The sequence below is a fragment of the Bos mutus genome, chromosome 19 (assembly GCF_027580195.1).
Source record: "Bos mutus isolate GX-2022 chromosome 19, NWIPB_WYAK_1.1, whole genome shotgun sequence".
NCBI classification, from domain to species: Eukaryota; Metazoa; Chordata; class Mammalia; order Artiodactyla; family Bovidae; genus Bos; species Bos mutus.
Window position 1 is genome coordinate 47,513,697 of NC_091635.1, and position 26,079 is coordinate 47,539,775.

At 52.3% G+C, this 26,079-nt stretch overlaps 1 protein-coding gene across 1 annotated transcript; it reads right to left on the reverse strand.

The window, feature by feature from the left end:
* Positions 1-154: 154 nt before the first annotated feature.
* MMP28 (matrix metallopeptidase 28) lies at positions 155-25,783 on the reverse strand. The gene is made up of 8 exons (XM_070390487.1): positions 25,431-25,783; positions 14,465-14,544; positions 14,063-14,250; positions 7,585-7,809; positions 4,435-4,680; positions 2,889-3,038; positions 2,393-2,560; positions 155-1,207 (listed from the first exon to the last, which is right to left on the reverse strand). Exons 1-8 carry the CDS (start codon positions 25,530-25,532, stop codon positions 813-815), a joined length of 1,554 nt encoding a protein of 517 aa, XP_070246588.1. The 5' UTR covers positions 25,533-25,783; the 3' UTR covers positions 155-812.
* Between the last annotated feature and the right edge of the window lie 296 nt (positions 25,784-26,079).

Here is a 26,079-nt window from a genome sequence, read left to right on the forward strand (position 1 = left end):
CCCCCTCTCCCCATCTCGACTATACACACGCACAGCTCACTGGGCCCGGCTAGGAAAAAGAACATGGTTGCCCCCTCCCCAGCATCCATGCCCACCTGCTCTCACTGGACACTGGTCCAAGGAAGCTGCTCCCCTGCTCACTCGCTGGGAGCACCTCTTTATTCCAACACCCCCAAAAAAAAAAAAAACAGGGCCCAGCAGGTCTGCATTGGTCTCCTTGTTCTGGGTCCTGACTCTCCTGAGGTTTGAGACTCTGGTACCCAAACCATACAAGCAAGCTTCCTGCAGGCAGGGCCTCTGATTAAATAAGACACAGTTCTCTAGGGACCAAGTCAGGAGGTCCTGAGGGGAAGGAACAGTCTGGGAAAGTGTCCCAACTTCTCTGCTGAGTTTGGCAGCCTTCCTGGTTGTCCAGTGCTGTGGTCTCAGGGACAGGAACTGCACCTTTGGGGCAGAGACAAAATCCCCAAGGCCTGGGGAGGAATGAGTCCCTGGGGAAAGGGCCATGGGGTCTGGGACCTTTTTAGCTTCTCGTTGAGTTGATCCCACAATGGTCAATGTCTCGGGACTTCCCTGGTGGTCCAGTGGTTAAGACTCCGCGCTTCCCCTGCAGGGGGAAAGGGGTTTGAGGCCTGGTTGGGAAATGAGATCCCGAATGCAATGTCTTGACAGCACAAACACATCCTCCAGGGAACAAATGCAGACTACCTTTCTTGCCTGGGCTTCTGCGGGAGGCTCAGAGGCTTGTCTGCCCTTGGGGCAGGGGACACACATTGGCCATGAAGGCACTCGCTAAGAGGTGGGAGGCGTCTTTAGAACAGGGTGCCCCCCGAGTTGGCATGCCAGCAGCCCATCCAGGGCAGCTCTGTGGCCCAGCGGCCCGAGGTGGTTGTCTGGAGTTTGGCCTGGTCGAGGCGCCAGTAGCGGTCGTCTCTGAAGAAGATGATGGAGCCGTCCGGCCTGGGCAGGGCGCCACTGACCTCCTCTGGGACACCGCCCCAGTCCCGCAGGCCTCGGGGGTAGTAGGGCTCCACCTGCAGCCCTTCTCGGGCCAGCACATAGTAGCGAGTGCCTTTGAAGAGGACGAGGCGGCGCAGAGGAGGGAAGAAGAAGGCAGCATCGGGGTGGCGGGGCAGGCCCCCCGCCCGGCACAGCTGTGGGGAGCCCCACACCGGCTTGGGGCCCCGGAACCTCCAGCATCGACTCCCTGTGGGATGTGGGAAGAGCCAGGGTGAGTTGGTTGCTCTTGCCCTCTGGCTCTGTACCCCACCCCTGTCCCCCCACACCCCTACTCCCCATCAAGTTGGAGCCCCAGGTGGTTAGTATTCATGATAACCAAAACGGATCAGTTATAAACAGCAGAGGAGGAACTGCTGTGGCCTCAACTTCCAGCAGGTGTCAGCAGAGGGCGGGGAGCGCTGAAGGCCCCTCCCCATCCCTGGCAGGAAGCACGCCCCTCCCAGGTGAGTAACGGCTTCCCCGCAAGGCCAAGGGCTTTCTCCAATGCCATTACTACCAACAGTTCTGTGAGGGTGGGGATTTTTGTTTCGATCACTACTGTATCCCAACACCTCCAACCCAGTGTGCAGAAGGCACTCAACATTGGTTGAATCAATGAATAAACTCTATTTTCTCATGTCATATACTGCACATTCCTCAGACATTATGTCCTTTTAATCCTCCTTTCCCAACAAGTCTGAGGGATTCTCTTCCCCATTCAACAAATTCAAGCTCCAAGAGTGGTGTTGGAGAAGACTCTTGAGAGTCCCTTGGACAGCAAGGAGATCCATCCAGTCCATCCTAAAGGAAATCAGTCCTGAATATTCACTGGAAGGACTGATGCTGAAACTGAAGCTCCAATATTTTGGCCACCTGATGCGAGGAGCTGACTCACTGGAAAAGACCCTGATGCTGGGAAATATTGAGGGCAGGAGGAGAAGGGGATGACAGAGGAGGAGATGGTTGGATGGCATCACTGACTCAATGGACATGAGTTTGAGCAAACTCTGGGGGATAGTGTAGGACAGGGAGGCCCTGTGGACTGCAGTCCATGGGGTCACAAACAGTTGGACATGACTTGGCGACTGAACAACAATGAGTTGTGACAGGCCCAGCCTCACACAGCTAGGTTTCTAAAGAAGATTCATTCTTCTGCTGTATTGCAGAGCTCAGAGCTGTCCTCTGCCTCCCTCGTCTCTGAAACGCTTTCACCCTCTCTCTTGGGACAACCTTGGCACATGTGCCTCCCAATCCATCACTAGAGGAATCTCTTGGGAGAGTTTCTGGGGCCGCTGGTTCAAACTGCAAGCGAGACTCCTTTGACACTCTTTTGACCTTGGGTAGATTACTCCCCCGCTAGTACTTAATTTTCTCCTCTGCCCAGGGCTGGTACCTTTGAAGAAGTAGAAGTCTCCATCCTCCAATGATACGGCGGCAGCCTCGATGTGGGGGGGCAGCCCCGCCCACCTTTCCTGCAGTGGGCGGGGCTCTGAGACGTTGCCGTCAGCTGTCACCTCCCAGAACTGGTTCCCTTGAAAAACGTACAGGCGCTGTTGTCCGTCTGCCCGGAGCCAAGAGAGAGTTGAGGAATGACCGTCAGCCTCCTGCCTTCCTTCCAGGGCAGGTGCTTCCCTAGAGCCCAGCTTCCCAAACTGATGAGAAGGGACCCAGCAGAGAGGATGCCGTGTACACAGCTGGGACAGAAGGGAAAGTGCAGGAGGGAGCAGGGTTTTGCTTGGCTTGGGCTTGCTACCCTGAGGAACGCTTGTGACTTGGGATTTCTGGATTTTATAATTGCCACCCTCCAACCTTGTACTTCAGTTCCAGAGACCCCTGGAGATGCTGGGCGGAGGAAAGAAGAAAGCGAGGCACCGGTGGGACCATCTTACCTACAGTGATGGCATCGAAGGAAGAATGGCAATATTTAGGACCTCGGGTTTCTGGACGCCTTCCCTGGAGTCTGAGGGGGTCCCAGGCCTCAAAGTCAGTGAACAGCTTTCCCGGCAGCTGGATGGCCACTGAGCCCCCCTGGGGCTTCCCTTGGTAGGGGGAGGAGGAGGAGCGAGGCAGGAAAGAACACACACTGGTTGGGGGGAGGTGTTGAGAGCTCAAGACCTCCCCTTTGGTTCATTTCATTATCTGACAGGTGCAGGGAAGGAGAGCAGGGGTGGGTGCTGCGGGTTAAGAGTTATCCTTGGTTGTTGGTGTTAACTATAGCACCAAACTCATAAGTCCTCTTTCCTACCCCACAGTCTGTGAAAGGGTAAAATTGGAGTGGGGAAACAAACAAGGGCTTGGAACTAAGAAGGGCAGAGGGTCCTCTTAGTCCTGGACAATGCAGATAGCAGGAGCACAGAGTTCGGAGGCCCGGACTGTGATGATGACGGCAGTGATCATTACATCACTGCACTTCACTTGTGAGAAGGAGGCAGAGTCCAGCAAGCTTAGAATTTGGCCTTAGTTCCTGAATCCTGGTCTGCACCTTCCTAGCTGTGTGACCTTGGACAAGTTATTTAACCTTTCTGAGCCCCATTCTCTTCACTTGTGGATAAAAAGATTCTTACTTCTTGGGTGTTGTTAAGTGCCTGGCCCATGGTAGGCACTCATAAGATATCAGCTGCTATTATTATGTTTGTGTAGATTTCTTGGGCTACAAAGCATGTTCATAGGCACTAAAACAAACAGCCCTGTGGGGGGGGGTAAGCAGGGCCTAAATTACTCCCCCCTCCTTTTTTTTTTTTTTAAGGTAAAATTGAGGATTTTAACAGAGGAAATGCTTTGCCCATGAGCAACTGCTAGTCTGATGTGAAACGCAGACTTGATCCCAGGGATCCTGGCCCTGTCCACCGCCCCCACGTACTCAGGGACGCAGCCCCCAGGCCGAGGCAGGCCTTGGGTCCAGATAAGTCGCTGGGCAACAGCACGGGTCAGTTCATTCTGGGGAAGACCTTGTCTAAGTCCCCCGCCAGGCAGAGACCCAGGCTCAGGGGCGAGGGGCCGGGAGTTGGGTGGGAAGAGTGGGCATCAACGTCGTGGAGGCGAAAGTTTCGAAATGAGCCACTGGAGCTGGGAGCAAGAATAATGGGGGGGCGGGGGGAGGGTGTTGGTGGAGGCGTATGAGAGTTACTGCGCGGCCGGGGGTTGGGCAGGAACAGACAATTGGCACGCAGAGGAGAGCTGTGCCCAGAAATGGGTCGGGATGCTGGAGACCAGGCATAGGGAAGCAGCAGAGCGGGAGATGAGGTTTTTCTTTGAGGCGAGCCTGAAGCTGCAGATCGGAAAGGACCAGTGATGGGGAAGCCAGTTTCCTGCGCTTAGGAGGGGGGAATCCTATTTGAAGAGCCGGCGTCCGAGCCTTGGGGGTCCCGGGAGGGTGGGGGGTGGGGCGCAGGGGGCGGGTAAGGGCGCAGGGGCGTGCGCGCCGGAGGGTCTCACCATACAGGCTCTGCACGGCCAGCACGTCGTCCCAGCTGAGCAGCGCGTCGCGGCCCAGCCTCTTGTAGTAGGGCGCCATAAGCGCGCGCGGCGCGGCCGAGTGGGTCAGGCCGAGAGTGTGGCCGATCTCGTGCGCCAGCACCACAAACAGGTTGCGGCCGCGCCGGCGGCTCAGGGACCAGCGCTCGTCTCGGTCGAAGTGCGCTTCCCCACGGCGGGGCAGGAAGGCGTGCGCCAGGGCGCCTCCTGCAGGCGGCGCGGAGGGTCAGGGGCAGCCCGCGCCTCCGACCCCCCGCCCCCCCACCACCCAGCGCAAACGCCGTTGGCGTGGGTGTGGCGGCTTTTCTGATGGGTGATTTCCCTCCTAATTGAGTCTGGCAGAGGCGGAAGTGTGGAGCAACGAACAGATGACTAGGCTGTGGGTCTGGACGCCTCGGAGGCAGCGTGGTGTGCAAAGAGCATGGGGCCAAACTGCCTGGCTTGCAGTCCTGGTTTTAACCACTTATCCTAGCTGCCGTGACCTGGGCAGATAGCTTAAGGCCTTTGTGTCTTAGCTTTTAGATTCGAGAAATGAGAATGTTGACTAAGAGAGTCGAGCCTCGCGGGGCTGTTCTGAAGATTAAAAAGGCATGTGTGCACAGCCCATAGGGCTTCCTAGGTGGTGCTAAAGTACCCGCCTGCCAATGCGGGAGACATAAAAGACCGGTTGATTCCTGGGCGGGGAAGATCCCCTGGAGAAGGGCACGGCAACCCACTCCAGTATTCTTGCCTGGAGAATCCCCATGGACAGAGGAGCCTGGAGGGCTACAGTCCATGGGGTCGCAGAGTCAGACACGACTGAGCACACCACGCGCGCATGCGTATGTCACATGTAGTACTTAGAGCCTGCTGTGGGTAATAACTACTGCTTATTTTCGAAGAGATCTAGGATTAGGGATCAGTGGTTACCCCAGAAGGGGGCATAATGAGACTTCTGGGGTATTGGTATTGTTGTTTCTTCATCTGGGTGCTGGGTGTGTTTATGGGGAGGTGTTAGTTCAGTTCAGTTGCTCAGTTGTGTCTGACTCTTTGAGATCCCATGAATCGCAGCAGGCCAGGCCTCCCTGTCCATCACCAACTCCGGAGTTCACTCAGACTCACGTCCATCGAGTCAGTGATGCCATCCAGCCATCTCATCCTCTGTCGTCCCCTTTTCCTCCTGCCCCCAATCCCTCCCAGCATCAGAGTCTTTTCCAATGAGTCAACTCTTCGCATGAGGCGGTCAAAGTACTGGAGTTTCAGCTTTAGCATCATTCCTTCCAAAGAAATCCCAGGGCTGATGTCCTTCAGAATGGACTGGTTGGATCTCCTTGCAGGCTTCTTTATTAAGAAGTATATAAAAGGGAATTCCCTGGCAGTCCAGTGGTTAGGATTTGACTCCTGTCAGGTAACTAAGAGTCTGCATGCCTCCGAGTGCAGCCAAAAAAAAAAATACTTCCATTCATTTATTCTTACCTTCCCTCTGCCAGGGCCTTCTGTGGGTCTCTGCTTCCCTGCTTGTAATAGGCATGAGCAGAGGGAGATGGGCTGGATCAGTCATTCTCAAGCTTATAACAGGGTCCAGAGGCAGTTTTGTAGTTTCTAGAGCCCTACCCCCTCAGAATTCACTTTCCCCAAGGGTCAGCAAACAGCACTGCAATGCTGCTGGCTTAGAAGCCCATTGAAAGTCCTTCTGACATGGCCTTCTTGGAACCCAGGCCAGCAGGGACTCCCAACAATGAGTTAAGGGAGGACTCCCAGCAGGCTTCCCAACAAAAGTTGGGACGTTGCCATTAGAAGGAGCCTCCTGGGGCATGGAGAGACGGCCTTGAGGGGGAATGTGTGTGTGCGCGTGATTCTTTGTGACCCTATGGACTGTAGCCCGCCAGGCTCCTCTGTCCACGAGATTCTCCAGGCAAGAATACTGGAGTGGGTTGCCATGCCCTCCTCCAGGGAATCTTCCTGGCCAGGGATCAAACCCGTCTCTTATGTCTCCTGGATTGGCAGGTGGGTTCTTTACCTCTAGTGCCAACTGGTAAGCCAACATAGGAGGAATACTTGCTTCTAATTTTGAACATGCCTCAAGTTGTTCTGAGCCATGTAAGCCCTTACTGTGCAACCCTCACTGTAATCCTGGAAGACAGATGGGCGGGTTTCAAATGGAGAAGACATAAACTCAAATGAACACCAGTTTCAAATCAGAGAACTGACTCCCAGTCCAGTGCTGTCTTAGTAACCAGACTCCACCTGGGTACAGCTATCAGCATCTCATGGCGATATTGTGGGTGAAGGGAGTTATGTGCAAACACATGTGAGTGGTACACGTGGATTCTTGTAAAGCCTGGATTTCTCCTAGTCCTACCCTGAGTCCCAGGAGCAGGGCTTGGAAGTGGGTTTTGCTCAGAGTGGGCTTGATGGAAAGTAGGAGGGTGCAGGGGAGGTGGGGGCCCAAGTTCCCAGGCCACACAAGGGCTTAAGTCCCGAAGGGGTCTAATGAGGTCTCCTTGCCTCCCTAGCCGAGAGGAGATACACAGATAACCTGTATTCAGGTCATGAAGGCCAGTGCTGGGCAGACTGGAATGAGGGCAGTTTACATTATAACTAAAGAGCAGTAAGCCTTTAGTTTTGGGGCCAAACAGAAGAGTCTGGGCTATGAGTATGTGAAGCGGTTGGCATGGAGAGGATAGAATATCCCTTGCCCTGCATCAGTGACTGTACAGTGGGTGGTGGGACAGTAGGGGTGCAGCTGTGGTGGCCTCCAGGTGTTTTTAGAGCCTTGGTCTGAGGGAACATCCACTCCTGGGGAACCAGAGAGGCACTGGCCTGACAAGAGGCAGGGTATGGAGGACAGGACCCCAAGAGGTTCTCCCAGTAGAGATAATACTCCTTAGAATCTGCAAAACACTTTCCATGCAGAACCTCATGTGACCAACCCTTCAGCCATGTGGAGCCTAAGAAAGTAGGGACCACTGTTCCCATTCTACAGGTGGGAAGACTGAGGGTTCTCTGGAGGGAGCTGCAGGCTGGCCAAACCTGAAGGAAGAGCGAAGCCTCCACTGCCTTCTCTCCAGACTGCCTCTCCTAGTTGGGGGTTTCCCTCTGCCCTGTAGGACAGAGGCTCAGTGTCAGCACCTGGGCCATCGAAGGCGTTGCTCAGCCCGTCGTTGTGGTCCCCTTGGAAGAAGGCGAGGCGGATGTCAGCCGGGCCTGTGGCTGGGGCCTCCCAGAACTCCAGCGCCGAGACGTTGCTCCACAGCTGGAAGGCGGCACGCACGGCCCCCCGTACTGCGGGCTCAGGCAGGTGCTGGGGCCAGTTCAGCAGGCGGTAGGAGAGATGCCGTTTGTACCACTTGTTGCCTGCCACCCAGAGAGGCTGCGTCAGTCACAGCTGCTGCAGAGCCTGGGGCTGGCCCCGTGGGCCCTTTGGATGGGGAGATGGGCCCTCCTCCGGGAAGTCCCTGAAGTGGTGAAGGAGACACAGCCTTGGCCCCGGGAAGCCTCCCATTGGTGGAGACACTGTGCTCAGATTGACAAGGCGACCCTTATCCTGCACAGTCCCTAGTCCAGTGGCTTGGCCTGGGGAGGTCCCCGTGTGATGGGGGATGTGGAGCCTCGACTCAGGAAGGGTCCCCAACCCAAAGGACTCTCGAGTCTGGGGTCATCTTCCCCAGCGTCTGGACTAAGCTTGAAAACCAACTGTGCCTCTTGCTGGTAGCAGATCCCAGCCCCTCCTTACTGTGGGGGCGGAGGAAGGGGGGCCATAGGGGCCACAACCGCGACTCCCCTCTCCCCCTCCTCTTCCCCACCCCTCTCACTCTCCTGCTGTCTCCCCTTTCCCGTGCCCCCAGGCCTGGCGCTGACAAGAGACCACAAGGCCCATTTATTTGAGGTCCTTCTCTGACCCCCGGCCCTCCCCCTCACTTCCTCAGGGACTCTGCAGAGCTCTGAGGTGAAAACAAATAAGAACAAAGGGTGTGTTTTGTCACTGACAAAGACAAATTTTTCCATTTCCATTCAGCGAAGAGTTCCTATTCCTTTGCCCCAAACTGCAGTTCCTCCCCGAGGCCGGAGACTCTGGCCTCTTGCTTGTGTCCCCAGTCAACCAAGTCCCTCTGCAGCTCATCGGGCACCCAGGACCAGGGTGCTCAGAAGGTCCAGCTCCCAGAATTTTTCATGGGCTATTTCTGAGCCCTGCAAGCTCGGAGACTGAAATTGTGACTCCCAAGTGGAAGACTCACGGCTCAAAGGCAGGACTCCTGGGAGTGCAAGAGAATCGAATCACGTTGTCTTACTCACGTTGTCTTTTGGGTCTCAGTGTCCCCCATTAGTGGTAAAGAACCTGCCTGCCAATGCAGGAGACACAAGAGATGAGGATTTGATCCCTAGGTCGGGAAGATCCCCTGGAGGAGGGCACAGCAACCCACTCCAATACTCTTGCCTGGAGAATCCCATGGACAGAGGGCCCTGGAGGGCTATAGTCGCAAAGAGTCAGACACAACTGAAGCGACTTAGCACTCACACCTGTCCCAAAAGGACCAGACTTCCTGGAGCATGGGTGACGAGTGGGCAGGGCAGGCCTGACTGTGTTGGAGGACAGCCCCCTCTCTCCTTGGAGGGGGGACCAGGTGAAGGTTCAGACCTCCTGTCCTTTTGTCCTGGGGCTGTCCTTGCTTGAACCAGGTAGAAGGCATGAAGTCATGGGTGTTTGGCCATCTCCTTATCCATCTCTCTTCTCTGTTTTGCAGAGACTGAGACCAGGAGGAAGGGACTCAGAATGAGTGAGTAGGGACTTCCCTGTTCATCCAGGAATCAAGACTCTGCCCTCCCCACCCAGGGGGCACGGGTTTGATTCCCGGTTGGGGAACTAAGATCCTGAATGTGGCACGGCATGGCCAAAAAGACAACAAACAAAAACAGAAAAAAATAAAGATAAAACCTCTTAAGAAAAAAAAAACAATGAGTGACTAGTGGAGCTTGGCCCTGAGCCCAGGCCCGGACACTGATAAGCAGGCACATTGGCTAAGACTCAAGGCTTATAAATTTGCCTAAACATCGCTTCTTTGCATCACAGCAGGGGCCCTGCAAGAGCTGAAATTCTCCTGAATTCTCAGGAGAGCAGAACAGCTGAACGCCCTTTCCCTCCTCTGCACCCCTCCACGCCCCACGGGGCGGGGGGAGGGACTGTCCCTTCTCCCACCCCGGAGCCAAGCTCCATGCAAGGCAAGGCTGCCTCCTGGGCCTGTAGGGCCTGGCGGCCACCCAACCTCTCCCAGCCAGTGAGCAACCCTCAGGGAGGGAAGAGGGAAGGATCTAAGGAAGGGAGGGGGCCCAGGAGGGCAGAGGAAGGCCTGGAGTCCAGAGGCGCCGCCTGAGGCTTCACTCTATGCCAGGAACTTCTCTTTGACAAGTTCTCACTGGGCACCGGACAGGCTGGTGTTGGGCTCCTCCCTACCCTGCTATGCATGAGCCGCTCTCAGACTCTCCCCTGCCACCTTCAAGCTTCTAGAAAAGTATGAGGCAGCTCCTCCTGCCTTTTTTCAGCGACGGGAGCCCCTCACTCCATGGGCAAGAAATGGGGAGGCTAGGGAGGGCAAACAGAAATGGGAATTGAGAGAAGATGACCAATTGTGCTGAGGAGCGGAGCTGGGTGAGGGGCAGGGGAGCAAGGAGCCACTGGGCCAGCAGCCTGAGCCTTTATCCCCCGTCTTCTTCTAGGTGTGTGTCCTCTGAGCAGGCTGGCCACTTTGGATCCCCATCCCAAACTCCTGGCCAGGCAGGCTGGTTTCCATGGTGACCCTCAGGCCACCAGCTGCACCTGGCTTCGCACCCCCTACACTTTTGCCCCAAAATCCAAAAAGAAGGAGGGAGAGGAAAAGAGATGGGGAAGGGCAGAGAGCTAGACTCCTTGCTTGGGAGGACCTTGAAGTTCTGATTCCCAACAGGAAACTGACATTATGGAGAGAACATGGGTTAGCATCCCAGTGCCTCTGCTTACAACCTCGAATATCACATTATTTGAATCTTTCCAAGCCTAAGTTTCTTTACTTGCAAAGTGGTGTTGGTAAGATTCACCTCCTGGTAAAAGTGAAATAGCAAATGGAAAAGCAACACGAAGCTGCCTGGCATGTGGCGGGTGCTCAGCCAGTATCCCCGCTCCTTCCTTTTATACCCCAGATACATCCCCCGGGGCCCTCACCTGCATCAGCTCTGGGAGGTTTCAGGAGCATTGAAAATCAGGCCTGTAGGCACAGAGGGGACTGGGTGCTTGGAATGAGGTTGCTGGACTCAGCAAAATGAAAATATGGAACATCTAGATCCATGTGAACTTTGGATAAACAGCAAATACTTTTTTTAGTATAAGTATGTGAAAACAAAACAATTACTTGTTCATCTGAAATTCAAATTTAAATGGGCATCCTGTGTTTTATCTGGCAACCGTGGAGCCCAACTTCATCAGTACAGCATTCATCCACCTCATGGAAAGTCACTGGCCTAGAAACCCACATAATTTTTTATGCACCTACCCATGTTCTGGGGTTTTTCACATCTGGTGATCACTTAATCCTCCCAATGACAAGAAGGCTTGGCTACTGTGTGGCCCTGGGAGAGTTGCCCAAGCTCTTGGTTCCTCATTTTCCCCATCTGTAAACTGAGGGTGATAAGGGGACCCATCTCATACAGTTGTTATTGAATAAAATGAGTTAATCCATGTAGATCCATCCTTGGCACATCATCAAGGCTCCGTAGCCCACCAGGCTCCTCTCTCCATGGAATTCTCCAGGCAAGAATACTGGAGTAGGTTGCCATCTCCTTCTCCAGGGTGACTTCCCAACCCAGGGATCCAACCCGGGTCTCTTGTATTACAGGCAGATTCTCTACTGTCTGAGCCACCAGGGAAGCCCATTAATTATTACATTTTCTTTCCTAAGGCATAGGAAGCGCTCATTGCCTGCCATGCTCACAGCTCCATTCTAGGGAACGTCTTCCCACTGAGGAGGTAAAGGAAGTCAAGTTGCTGTGAACCAGAGGGAAATTCTCTGTCTAGTCTGGCCACTGCTGTCTGGACAGAGCGGGACAGTGTCAGGCAATGAGATGGGGAAGGAGGTGCCTTAGTATGGATTGATGTTCAAAAGGAATGCTCCAGGACTTTTTACAATAGCTAAGACATGGAGGCAACCTAAATGTCCATCGACAAAGGAATGGATAAAGAAGATGTGGTACATATATACGATGGACTATTATTCAGCCATTAATAAAAATGAAATAATGTCATTTGCAGCAACATGGGTTGACCTAGAGATTGTCATACTGAGTGAAGTAAGTCAGACAGAGAAGGAGAATGATCGTATGGCATCCCTTATACGTAGATCTAAAAAGAAATGATACAAATGAACTTACAAAACAGATAGAGACTCACAGACATAGACAACAAACTTATGGTTGCTGCGGAGAAAGATGGGGGGAGGAGATAGGGAGTTTGGGATGGACAGGGATACACTGGGGCTTCCCTTGTGGCTCAGCTGGTAAAGAATCTGCCAGCAATGAGGGAGACCTGGGTTCGATCCCTGGGTTGGGAAGATCCCCTTGGGAAGGGAAAAGCTACCCACTCCAGTATTCCGGCCTAGAGAATTAGTCCATGGGGTCACAAAGAGTCGGACACGGCTGAGAGACTTTCACTTTCTTTCATGGACACACTGCTGTATTTAAAATGGATAACCAACAAGGATGTACTGTATAGCAAAGGCAACTCTGCTTAGTGGTATGTGGCAGCCTGGGTGGGAGGGGAGTTTGGGGGAGAATGGATACATGTATATGTACATCTGAGTCCCTGTGCATGTATGGCGGAGTCCCTTCTCTGTTCACCTGAAACCATCACAACATTGTTAATCGGCTATACTCCAATACAAGATAGAAAGTTAAAAAAAAAAGAATGCTTCAAATTGGATAGTGATAAATGGACTCCATCAGTTCCTCGCTTGGGGCAAGAGAAGATGAGATGCTTGCCTGGAGGCAGCATCCCTGTGCTCAGGTGTCCTGAGTGCCCAGGAGGCATCGCTTCAATTCTCTGGGACACCAGCTCTAGCCTGGGCCTGTCGCTATTGAGACTGCCTGGGGCCCCATTTTCCACTGTATTCTCACAACAAGTCCCTTCCCCTTGGCAGTAAGGGCCTCTCCTTCACAGATGTTTCAGGTGAGGAAACAGAGCCAAGTGACACAGCCCAGGTCACACAGCTAAACTCAGAGCCCGAGATCCATCCCGGGATGTTGCTCCAGCTCACACTGCTCCTCCATTCTGCCTCATCCTTCCCCTCTGCTGTCCAGAAGCAGGGGGGTTTGCAGAACATGCTGACTCTGAGGACATCTTGACCGCAGAGTCCAGACCCCCCACCGCTCCTCTGTTCTACCAGGAATGTGTTCGGGCAGTACTGGGCACCCAGAGGGGCCGCACATGTGGACACAGTGGCAGCGGATTGGCAAACACCTGGAAACACCCATCCTCCGACAGCTGAGGGCAACGGCCCACAATTTCCTTACAAATCAGCTAAGAAATAAAAAGAAAAACCAGCATGCCTTCTGTTCTGTTCCTAATGGGTATTGTCAGCCAAAGTCATTCATGCAAATTAAAAGAGGCAATGGCCCTAAGTGCTCATAGTAAAATTAATAATAGATGAGAACCTGACTGAGCAACCTCATCTTGTTAGAAATCTTGAAAACTGCAAAAAACTGATCAGAGAAAATGAGACTTAGTACAGACAAGACGTTAAAACTACACACTGTCCAACTTGTTATTGACGAAGAATTGACAAGAACCATATCTTCTTCATAAATCTTAGATCTGTAACATCTGATCCTGGAAGACTAGATTTGGACAAAGAAGGAGAAAGTGGAGGAGGAAAAAGAAGGGGAGAAAAATCCCAAAACTACACAAAGAGAAGTACAATCGCAGAAACTGTGACGTGAAAATGAGTAAAATAGGCAAATTCGAAGAGTCAGGAAGGAGGTTGATCAGTGTTGCCAACAGCTGGGGGACAGGGGGATGTTACAGACTGTTTCCTTGTTGGGATGGGGTTTCTTCTTGAGATGATGGGAATGTTCTGAAATGAGATTGTGATGATGGTTGCACAATACTGTGAATATACTAAAAATCACTGAATTTTTCATTTTAAGTGGGTAAATTGTATGGTATGTGAATTGTATTTCCATAACTCTGTAAAAAAGATAAAAGTACCACAGCCAACATAAAACTGATCGATGAATCACATCTTTGTTGAACAATTCTTATGAAAAAAGAATCGATTCGGATGAAAACAACTTTAGTCAAATATAAAAGGAAATGGTGATGGTTTAACTGCCATACATAGCAAATTGATGAAGGAATCAAGTGGGCTTGATGCAGTTTGCTCTGGAAAATACTGCACAATGAAAGTTCATCAATGTAGGCATCATTCTGGTTTAAATGTCTGTGTTCACAAACATGAGCTTTGGGTTGAGAGGTCCCAGTTGTCCTCCCTAAGGAAGAGAGGTTATTGACAGAGCCTGGTCTGAGGTTTAGAAGTGCTTTTCTGGCTACCGGGGAATTCCAACCCACCCAGATTTTAACAGTACTCACCTTGCCTTGCAAAGCGTTTCTTACGCCTCATTTTGGCCCAGCGTCCAGCAAAGAGGGCGCTGACTCTCTCGGTCCAAGGCATCTGGCTGTCAGTATCTGCCACCCCGCAACGGGGCTGCGTCATCTGATGCAGGGTGGGGGGGTCCAGCACCCCGCTGATGGGCAGCTGGGACACCCACTGGAACTCCCTGTTAGGAGGAATTGAGATAAAGGACCACAGCAGGAGGCTGGCTGGTGCAGGGGAAGGCAGGGAGCTTCCGTGGAGATAGCAGGCGATGGGACACAGGGGAGGGAGCCATGAGCACGACCTCCTGGGCACAGGTGGGAGACCAGCCTTCTAGGAGGAAAGCAGAGGTGACCGAAGCTTTGCATCACCAAGTCCTCCACATCCCTCTGCCTTACCTGATGGCGTTACTGAACTGTGTGGAGGAAGGTCTACTGGGGCCCTGGTCACTGAGATATCCATACTTCTCCAGGAATGCCTAGGGGAGAGACGAACATCAGCTTTCCCCACAACGTAGCATCCTTTCCCCTTCCTGAGTCTCCCAGGGTCCATGGCACAGACTTCACGTCTAGGCTCATCCTATTCCCAACCAGATCTATCAGCTATAGGAGAAAGAATCCTGGCATCAGAGTCAGAACCTGGACTCAGTTCCTGGCCACCACTGATGAGCTGGATATAGTTCTTTTTCCAATTAATTTATTAAAACAATTTATTGTTTATTTGGCAGCACTGGGTGTCCATTGCAACACGCAGGATCTTTAGTTGCCGCATATGAACCCTTAGTTTCAGCATGTGGGATCTAGTTCCCTGACCAGGGTTCAAACCCAGGCCCCCTGCACTGGAGCACAGAGTCTTACCCACTGGACCACCAGGGATGTCTGTGGATATAGTTCTTGGAGGCCAGTGGAGAGAAGTGTGTGACTCACTGCCCATGCCTATCACCAGTCCAGCCCCTCAGGCGAATGAGGCACTGGGCTTCCTATTTGCCCTTCTCATGGAATAAAGTCCCATCAATGGATTAAAAAAAAATTGCCACCTCAGCTCCTGAATTCTTATATAGACACATCGACTCTTCATTTTATCCCTCTTTGCTATGTTACCTATCCAGAAACAATTTTCTGTCTTGTTGTCTTTGCTGTATTTCTTAACTCAGATCAACTCCAGTCATAGCTGATGCTTCAAGGAAAAGATACAAGTTGGGAACAAAATCACACTAAGTAAGCAGCCCCTAAACCTTTGCAGGTATCCCACCTCCTTTTTGTGGATTTCATTACCTCGATCTCCAGCAACCTCTTCATCCTCTTCTCAATACAGCCCTGTTCCATAAGGAACCCTCGTTCTAGACAAACTCTTTCCAAGTCCATTTTATTGTTTTTCTGTGCTAACTTATTGGTATTTCAGCACTACCGTTTCCCTCTTTCTCTTTGCATGTTGGTGGTGGTTTAGTCACTAAATCGTGTCTGAGTGACCCCATGGACTGCAGCCCGCCAGGCTCCTCTGTCCATGGGATTTCCCAGGCAAGAATACCAGAGTGGGTTGCCATTCCCTTCTCCAGTCTCTTTGCATAAGTACACTGTTTGGGGTTGCACCTTGGATTAAAGGAGCTCTAGGGGCTTAATGTGGAAGACTATGGCTTAAACTAGTGTGGCATTATAGAATAACCGCTGGGCTTAAAATCAAGAATCTGTTCCCCACCATGAGTCTGCTGGGTGGCCAAGGACCTCTCTGAGCTTCCGTTTCTTCACCCACAGTGTGAGAACAGAAACAACCCCACCGGATTCTCAGAAGGATTAAATACAGTACTGTCCATCTAGCATCTGGTATATAGTGAACGTGCAATACACAGTTGATCTGCCTGATCGACCTTAGTGGGGAAATCAACAAGAGACTTGTGGAAAGCAACCCCTCTACGAGACAGGAAGTGCTGTGAACAGGGCAGTTGTGCCTCTGTTAATCAGGCCCTCCATCTCAGACTTGCCTCACTCCAGCCAGGTGCCTGGTTCTCTTCCATGCCTCTTCCCTCTCCCTTGGGCAGGGTGGAAAGAGTGGCTTTCTGCAGGAAGCCAGGGAGGAATTAATGTTTCCTTAGAAGTGGTTTTGCTGAGTGAGTGACCTGGGAGAGACTGAGTCACAGGCCAACAGGGTGGCACTTCCTGTGTTCCTCCCCCCAAACCCACCCAGCCCTTATCAGGGAGTTGGCTCTGGTTCTGAAACTATGAAGCCTTGGACAGAGCGGGAGGAGAGAGGGGAAGTGGACTAGCAGCGTCTCCTGTTTCCTGGCTGGGCTGCCAGCGCCTGGTACTTCTGGCAGGCAAGGTGGGTGGAGGGCAGGATGGGGCTGGAGGCTTTTTCAGGGGTCTCTCAGAGGGGAAGTCCTGGGCTGCCTGCTCTTTGGGAATCTGTGGGTTTCAAGGCAGAGCTGAATTTCCAGCAGGCAGAGCACACAAGTATCCAGGACACCAGCCAAGAGACACCGAAAGAATGAGTAAAAGAAATGTTAAGAATCTGACACTTTATATTTCCATAAAAGCACCGAAATGTTATAATGGGGATTATCAGGATTTCAGAACTCCATTATAGTTATTCTATGTTTAGTATGCATGCATGCTCAGTCGCTTCAGTCGTGTCCCACTCCTCGCAACCCCATGGACCGCAGCCCACCGGGCTCCTCTGTCTGTGGGATTCTCCAGGCAAGACTGCTGGAGTGGGTTGCCATTGCCTCCTCCAGGGGTGTTCAATATGCACATATTTTAAAATATTTTAGTTACAGGCAGGGGCCCCTTAATACTGAGTGTCCTCAAGTTCTGTCAAGTGGAGGGAGCCCCACATCTCAGGGTGAGGAGGAGGCAGGGCTGAGATGCTCTCTGCTCCTGCAGGTCTCCCTCACCCCCTTCTGTGTGCCCCTTTTGCCCTGCCTCAGTTTTCCTCCTGCAAAGCTGAGAGAAACTCCCCTCTCTGCCTGGGAGAAAGAGTAGGGGAGCAGGGCCGGAGGGGCTTCCCAGCTGGCACTAAAGAACCCGCCTGCCAATGCAGGAGACATAAGAGAAGCAGCTTCCATCCCTGGCTTGGAAAGATGCCCTGGAGGGAGGCATGGCAACCCACTCCAGTATTCCTGCCTGGAGAATCCCATGGACAGAAGGGCCTGGAGGGCTACAGTCCATGGGGTCACAAAGAGTCAGACACAACTGAAGCGACTTAGCATGCACGCATGCAGGTGACAGCGTGGCCAAGAGACGCCAGGAGAAAACGTAGGCTTGGGGGGCTGTGCTGTGCGCTCTCAGGGGCGCCCTGAGCTGCACCTGAGATCACCCCGTCCCCTTTCACGGAGGCCATGCCCCGGGGCTCCTCTCCACCTCGCGGTTCAAGCATCGCGTTTTCTCTCTGCCCTGTCCTCCCCCCCACCCCGTCATGTCCCCCATGGAGCCCAGGGCTGGAGCTGCACGAAGAGGAAGCTGGAGGGCTGTGTGCCTCCATGATTCACCCTCTCAGGTCTCAAAGTTTGTGCCAGCCTGCCTCACCCACTCACTCAGGGCTGGGGCCGCTTTCCTGGGGAGTCGCCTCCGTAAAGCCCTGGGAGTGGCTGTGGTGTCTGAGAAAGAGGAAAATGGTTCTCCCCGGACCCAGAAAGCCGAGAGGGATCAGAATTCCAGGGGTTCGAGTCCTTCATCTGTCCTGACTTGTCCTGGGAGGGTGTGTAGAGCCCAGCCCACCCAGTGCCTGAAGGAAGGGGAAGTTCTGGCCATTTCTGAGCAGGGCAAGACTAGCGGTGAGGTGTAGCAAATGAATCCCAGAGCTCTGAGTCATGAGCCGGGCAAGGCAAGGGCCCTGGACTGAGCACTTGAACTTTATTCTTGGTGCTGTGGAGAACTGTGTGTCCCTAAGCAAGTCCTGTGCCTCTCTGGTCTCAGTTTCGTCTTCTATAAAACGAGGGGGTTGTAAGACCTCCCTGGTGGTCCAGTGGCTAAGACTCCATGCTCCCAAAGCAGGGGGCCTGGGTTGGATCCCTGGTCAGGAAACTAGATCCCACATGATGCAACGAAGACCCAGTGCAGCCAAATAAATAAATATTAAAAGAAATAAAGTGAGGGGATTTGATTACAGCTAAGATCTACGCCAGTTCCTTCTATTATTGTAGTCTTGCTTCTGCAACTCATTAGCTGTGTGAACTATCCGACAGAATTACTTAACCTTCCTGTGCCCCAAAATATAAAATGGGGTTAGGAATACTGCCTTATGTTTTTCACAGGAGCATTGTGAAAATCCAGTAAGAGGAAGCTTTGGGAAGGTTTTATGATAGTTGCATCATTAAAAATGTTATTTTCCCCTTTACAGACACAGAACTTTATTGCTGGAAGGGACCTTTGGTAGATGAGTTGAAGAAGGACCAGCTCGCAGTCTCATGCCCACAGAGTGGCCGGGACATCTTCCATATTAAAGAATTGCAAGGACTTCTCTGGTGGCCCACTGGTTAAGAATCTGGCTGACAATGCAGGGAACACTGGTTTGATCCCTGGTCAGGGAACAAAGATCCCACATGCCACGGAGCAACTAAGCCTGTGAGCCACAACTACTGAGCCCGAATACCACAACTAGAGAAAAGTCTGTGCACCGCAACAAAAGACCGTGCGTGCTGCAACGAAGATCCCATGTGCGGCAACTAAGACCCGATACAGCCAAAGAAAGAAATAATTTAAAAAAGAACTGCAGCAGCAAATATGAAACAACTTGGAAAATTGCAAAATGGCAAGCTCATGAAGAAACCACATTGCTTTACCTATGATCTTCTCCTTCTCATATTATGCTTCCTCTTGATTTTAATCTTTCTATAGTGACTCTGTGTGATTGTTGCTTGTCATCCAATACATCTGCAGCCCTATTAGCTAAGTCAAGATGCAGGGGGTGATAGCTGACATTCTGTCTTGGCCTGCATGCTAAGGCACTTCAGTCGTGTCTGAGTCGTGTCTGACTGTTCGTGACCTTACAGACTGTAGACTGCCAGGCTCCTCTGTCCATGGGATTCTCCAGGCAAGAATACTGCAGGGGGTCGCCATGCCCCGCTCCAGCGGATCTTCCCAACCCAAGGATCAAACCTGTGTCTCTTATGTCTCCTGCACCAGCAGGTGGGTTCTTTACCACTAGAGCCATCTGGGAAGCCCAAGCCCTCTCTTGGCACGTTCCATGAAGAAATATATTTTCTGGTCATCAGGAGCACAGGGAGCCCTTGCCTATTGCAAAGTTTTCAGGGCATCTCACTTTCCTTGAGCGTCACAATTACCTCACAAGAACATAGGCAGGACAGGTATTGTTACTCCCATTCTAAAGATGAGAAAAGTTTCAAGGGAGTACAGTGTCTCATATGCTGTGTTGTGCTTAGTCATTCAGTTGTCTCTGACTCTTTGAAATCCCTGGACTATAGGCCCTCCAGGCTCCTCTGTCCTTGGGGATTCTCCAGGCAAGAATACTGGAGTGGCTTGCCATGCCCTCCTCCAGGGGATCTTCCCAACCCAGGGACTGAACCCAGGTCTCCCGCATTGCAGGCGGATTCTTTACCAGCTGAGCCACCAGGGAAGTCCACAGGGTCTCATACTTGAATCCAAATTCTTGAAAACCTATCCCAGGAAGTCTTATTTCACATTTAAACAAGTGACTCAGATGCCTTAAAACTGAAGGATCAGCCTGCTCTGGCCCCTTGGAGACGGCCCTCAGATTAAAAAAGGTAACACTAGGGGCATTTCTAGCTTGATTCCTTCTGTCTCCTCTGCAAGCAGGAGCAGAGGGAAGAGGCTGCTTAGGCAGGGAACTCCGGCTTTCAAGAAAGAGGCTGGGATGACATCTCCCATGACATCCAAAGGGGCCATCTGACAAGCCACAGGGATTCTACAGCGCTCAAGTATGTTCTTCACAAAGACAAACATCTGCTTCCAGAATTCAGTGCTTTTGCTTTGACTTCTGGAACCTACTGAAGGCCTCAGGGCAGTGGGACCAGCTGGGCCCCTTTCCTTTATTTTGGGTGAAGACCTCCCCTTCTCTTCTGACTCCCTTCCTCTACTCCCCCTTTCCCTTGTCTCTGGTTCAGTATTCACAGAGTTCTGTCTGGGTGTAACCTAGATACCTCTTACCGTAATCCCCATGCTTTCTTTCACTTTCCATCCTCAAGGAAGTTGGAAAACATTAGCTGCCCACTCTCCAGCCAGATCCCATCTTGTACTTTTTTCTAATGTCAAATAACCAGACTGTATAGAGCAGCCATGGTCCTCACTGGATGTGGGGTTAAGTTTAAGGCATAAAATAATGTCCCAACTTGGGGACTTCCCTGGTGTCCAGTGGCTAAGACTTCACACTCCCAGTGCACAGGGCCTGGGTTCGATCCCTGGGCAAGGAATTAAGATCCCGAATGCTGCAACTAAGACCTGGCACAGCCAAATAAATATAAAAATATTAAAACAAAGAACGCACTAACGAAGGTTGTGTTTAGGGAGAGTTGTCCAATAGTCTCTCTCTTCTGTGTCCCTGCTTCCACCATCCAGCTGTCACTAGATGTCTTGTTTTTTTCAGACTCCAACTGCTTTTCCATCAACTCTTGGTCCTCTGAGACCCTTGAGAGCCTCTTATGCACCCTGTGAGTCACAGAGCGGAGCTCTTGGGAACGGCTTCCACACCCGGGCTTCTGGGTTTCTGACTCACATGAAGTCAGGCAAATGGCTCTAGGGTATGAGAAACAGACACTGCATCTGGGGGCGGATATTCCACAGAAGCTCTAAAGTCTCCCCAGAGAGACAAATTACCCAGCTCCCTGTTGCACCCGTGCATGGGAGTAGCTACACAGATATGGAAGGCAGGTCCTGGACACACTGCCTGGTTGTTCTAAAGAAAGTCCAAGCAATGCATGGTAGACAGACAGATCCCTTGGGACAGTCTGTGCTGCCCGAGAACAGGACAGGGCCTGGCCGGGAATGGGAGGGGGGCCGGGGTGGTGATGTCATTCATTAACTCTCCGTCTGGCAACTCAGCAATGGAGGCGCTTCCTACTTGAGCAGCCCTGGTTTTCCTAAGCGGGCAACAATGACCTCGTTCACAATGCAGCTTTGTAAGCAGTCAGACCCCTCCCAGGCAAAGCCCACTCCGGAAAACCCTTGATTTTATGTCTTTGTGTGCACACAGGGGACACACAGAGCCATGCATGCAGGGCACAAGAATATACACAGGGCTTCCCTGGTGGTCCAGTGGTTAAGAATCTGCCTGCCAGTGCAGTGGACACGGGTTCCATCCCTGGCCAAGGATGAACCCACCTGCTGCGGGGCAACTAAGACTGTGCCCACAAACACTGAAGCCTGGATGCCCTAGAGCCTGTGTTCTAGAACAAGAGAAGCCACTACAATGAGTGGCTCTCACACTGCAAATAGAGAGCAGCCCCCAATCACCTAAACTAGAGAAAGCCCACATGCAGCAAGGAAGACCCGGTGCAGCCAAAAATTTTCAAATTAAAAAAAAAAAATGCACACAGAGACATCCAGATGGATAGACATGGCCATAGGAATATGAAACATACGCACATGTACACGCAGAGGCACGGGAATACCAAAGGTAAAGAAGGTTAGTGCTGGAGAGAACCTTAAAAGTCACTTAAGAAATTTAACTCCTTCGTTTTACAGAAAAGGAATCTGCAGAGTGGAGAAGGGAAGCGACAAGCTTAAGATCACACAGCATGTTTCCGCTGTGCCTCTCCTTCCATCTCCAGAACTCTGACCTTTGCCTATGAGCTCAGCAGGACTGCTGGGCATTGTCTGGGAACTGGCTCCCTGCACTGTGGTCAGGGAACTGAACCTCTGCAGAGAGCTGGGGTGATCAGGAGGCTCACTTTGTGGGGGTTCCTGTCTGTGAATGGTTGTATTTCCCTAAATGATCACAACGCCCCCCATTCCCGTGCTCTCCTTTCAATGTGACTACAACACCCCTCCCACCAACTGCGGGATTTCAGTTTCCTCCCCTCCACCCGGGGCTTGGGGCTCCAGTCAGCGGAGCAGAGCAGAAGGGATGCTATGGGAACTTCCCTGATGGTCCAGTGGATAAGACCGCGGGCTCCCAACACAGGGGGCCTGGGGTTCAGTCCCCAGTCGGAGAACTAAGATCCCATATACTGAAACAAAGCCCATGTGCCACAACTTCTGAGCCTGGGTGCCCTAGTGCACCACAACTAGAGAAGCCCATACACTGCAACACAGAGCTTGCACGCTGCAAGGAAGACCCAGCGCAGCCAAAATAAATGATAAAGTCTTTAAAAAAAAAGAAGTGATGCCATGAAACTTCTTAGTCTAGGTCACAAAGACATACACCTTCTGCTTCTCTTACTCTTCTCTCTCTCTCAACACTCAACCTGGAGACCCCACTGCCGTGTCTGGAGGTAGCCCAAACTAGCCCACAAGCAGAGACCACGTGGATAGGCCCACACGGAGAGGAACTGAGGCCCCCAGCCGACAGCAAGCAGCAACTGCCAGACAGGTGAGTAAGCAGCCTTCAGATGGTTCCATCTCCAGACACTGCAGAGCACAGACAAGCTGCCCTGATGGGCCTTGTTTGAAATTCTAACCCACAGTAGCTAGGAACACAATAAATGGTTCTTTTACTTCACTGAAATTTGAAGTAATCTGTAACGTAGCTATAGCAATACCATCTCTTAGGAATTATAGCCTTGTTGTCAAATGTTGAAAATAGTTGCCTTACATATTTTGTCCTGTGTTACTGCTCTAGGAGAACTAGTCACCAAACCAGGACTTTAATTTGAGGCTCTGTTTCCCTGGTGGCTCAGATGGTAAAGAATCTGCTTGCAGGGCAGGAGATCTGGGTTTGATTCCTGGGTCAGGAATATCCCCTGGAGAAGGGAACGGCAACCCACTCTTGCCTGGATAGAGGAGCCTAGTATACAGAAGCCTGGCAGGCTATGGTCCAGGGGGTCACAACTTTCTAAGATAACACCAACAAGAACAACATTGAGAACAATTTTCTTTGATAGACTGTTTTCTACATACTAGGCACTGTGCTGAGCCTAGAACGCATTTCACATACATTATCTCATGAAACCACACCAAAGTCTTATGGAATAGGCATTACTAACCCCATTATACAGAAAAGAAAACCGAGGCTTAATAGAGGTTAAATAATTTACCTGAGGTTTTTTGTACATAGGTCTGTCTGACACTGAAGCCCATGCAATTGATCATATACAGAAACACACACAGACATACCAACACGACGCACTTTGCGTATATATTTATGCATATATGGACCACACCTATTGCACATTTCCGGAGTTCTTCATGCTTTTAAAAATATCTCTTGTTCTCAGAGGTAACAAAAAAAATCTCCTCCCTTCAATTATGTTAAATAGATGGAAAGAGACTCAGTCTGCTAGATATTAGGTTTCCCAAGCACACTCCAAAATGAAATTCTCTCCATCTGGGGCCACCACAGGCTTGGGCGGCAGTGATACGGTCTCTGTTCTCCTGCCAAGGATTGCCCGGGACCTGGACTTGGGAGGAGGTGGGGTGGGACTCTTAACAAGACTTGGCTTGGTCCACGGAAGCCTTCTCCTGGGGCCAGAAGGACTCTGCACTTGATGTTGTAAGACACTAAAGTCAGAGAAATAAAGTGGTTCTCGAATGTGCAAAAGCAGAGAGCACAGAGCAAGAGACCAGTGCTTAGAAGGGGAGGGAGTGAAGGAGTTGGAGAGAGGACACTCGTGGATGCGGGGCCATTTCCAAATATTTCAGAGCAGTGATAGGAGCCGGCTGGTGGAAGGCAGAGCGGTTCGGAGGTGGCCCTCCTCACTCTGCAGGGTTCTTATGTTTGGAGATTCTCCCTCTTCTAGGGGAGGGGAGTAGGGATACTGAGAAGCTTGCATCTGGCAGTTTCCGGGCAGGAATGATGCTATTAGAGGAGTAAGAGTCTCAAGGCAGAGTGCTGGGCTCAGTCATTTAAAACTAACTTGGATCCCTACTCCTTAAAAATAGCAGACTTCATTCAGTTCTAATCCAGGGAAGAGATAAAAACACATACAGAGATGCTTCTATGGGGAAGAAAGAAATGAAACTGGTATATATTATTACAATCACCTTTATCTAGACGATAGACGCCCCAAATTTATCTCTACCTCCACTTCACAAAAAGTTCCCCTTGTCCCACCCACACCAAGCAGTTGAGTCCAAGGGAGGAAAAATGAGATGGGAAATCTTTAAGGGTCACTTCCACCTCCCCACCCACCTTTCTCAAGTTCAGTCCTGAAGCATTGTTTAAAGCTCCTTAGAAACAACTCAAGAGTTTGCTACTCTTGGGGCTTCCCTGGCGGCTCAGGGGTAAAGAATCTGCCTGCCAAGGCAGGAGACATGGGTTCCATCACTGATCCAGGAAGATCCCTCATGCATGGGAGCAACTAAAGCCCCTGTGGCACAACTACTGAGCCTGAGCTCTAGCGCCTGGGAACCGAGCAACTACTGGAGCCCTCTGCACCCCTCCGCTCTCTAGATCCTGTGCTCAGCAACAGGAGAAGCCAAGGCAATGAGGAGAAGCCAGCACACGACAACTAGAGAAAAGCCCGGCTCAGCAAGGAAAACCCAGGGAAAGAAGACCCAGCCAAAAACAAACAAATAAAAAATTATTGTTATTATTTTTAAAAAGAATATGCTACTTTGGGGAATTCTGCCGTGGTCCAGTGTTAGGACTCCATGCTTTCACTGTCAAGGGCTGAGGTTCAACCTTTAGTTGAGGAACTTAGATCCCACATGCCGGGCAAAGAAAAAAAAGAGTGTGTGCTCCTCTTACCCATTTTAGAGATGGGAAACTAGTTCTGAGCTTGGGCGCTCACCTGTCTCAGCTGGTCAGCGGCAGCACCAGCTCAGGGAGCCAGAGCTTTGCCCCGTTTCAGGGCCAGCCAGCGGTACCCTCTCCCCACCAATCCGGGAGTCTCAGGAGCGTCTGACTCGGGAGGCCTCTGGGCGTCGGATGAATGAACTGCTAAGTCTCTCCAGCCTAGGCAGTGAGGGACAGTGGCTGCGCCCCAAACTAGGGTGTGGGAGTCCCCTCTCCCTCAGTTCTTGCCTGTCTACCCCATTTTATCGCTGACCCCTTCCCCGTGTCCTGGGAACCCAGAGCGGATCCGCGTGTCCGTGTGGTTCCAGCCCCGGCTTGCGAGCTCAGGATGGGGTGGGAGGGAAGAGAATGCTGCTCTTCGCGTGCAGGTGTGAAGGGTGAGGAGGACAAGGGAGGGTCACGCCGACGGTCAGCGCAGATGGGGCGGCTGGGTGGCCTGACTGCAAAGTTAGGGCCGGTCCCCAGCGCGCGGACCCTCTCCGCCCGGCTCTCACCGCGTACCTCCGCCTCCCGGCGCAGCTCCCGGCCTACGCGCTGGGCGTCCAGGCCGCCCCACAGCAGCAGCGGCAGGACGCGGAGCAGCAGGCCGACCCGCGCGGCCATGTAGCCGCCGCCCCTGCGCGGGGCACCGGGCACGCGGCGTGGGGCCGCCGGCCGTCGGTCCGCCGCGCCCGGGCCCCCGCGGACGCTCCAGCGCTGCGCCGGCCCAGCGCCGAGGGGAAGGTCGCAGGGGCTCGCCTGTGTCCCGTCTCCGAGCGCCGGGAGGTTCCTCCGCAGCGCTTCGTCGCGAGCCGGCTTCGAGGTCGTCCAGCCCTGCAGTGCCTGCCCACGGATCCGAGGGCTCAGGACCTGGAGGCGAGGTGGGGGCGGGGGGGGAAGGGGGCGGGACCCCGGCACTCAGGCTCCACCCACCCGGCTCGCCTGGAACGCGCTGTTGTGTTAACAGGCGCCTCTTCCGCAGGCGGCTTGGCCTCGCCCCGCGCGGATCCGGATCTCTCTGCGGAGGGCAGGGGAGGAAACGTCTTCTCCTGGCGGTTGTGGCTACCTAAGACTTCGAGGAAGAGGGATTCTGGCCTACTCGAGGGTCATCGATTGTTTCAACTGGGCCGACGGGGACGGAGGCCCTGGAGTATGAGAGAAGGAGCCCTGG

What these genes read in the sequence shown, in the direction of transcription:
- MMP28 (XM_070390487.1), bottom strand. Translation starts at nt 25,532, where the DNA reads ATGGCCGCGCGGGTCGGCCTGCTGCTCCGCGTCCTGCCGCTGCTGCTG. An exon ending in GGCCGTGCAGAGCCTGTATG is followed by an intron (nt 3,039 to 4,434) that starts GTGAGACCCTCC and finishes CCCCCTACCAAG; the next exon opens with GGAAGCCCCAGGGGGGCTCA. An exon ending in AGACTTCTACTTCTTCAAAG is followed by an intron (nt 1,208 to 2,392) that starts GTACCAGCCCTG and finishes CACATCCCACAG; the next exon opens with GGAGTCGATGCTGGAGGTTC.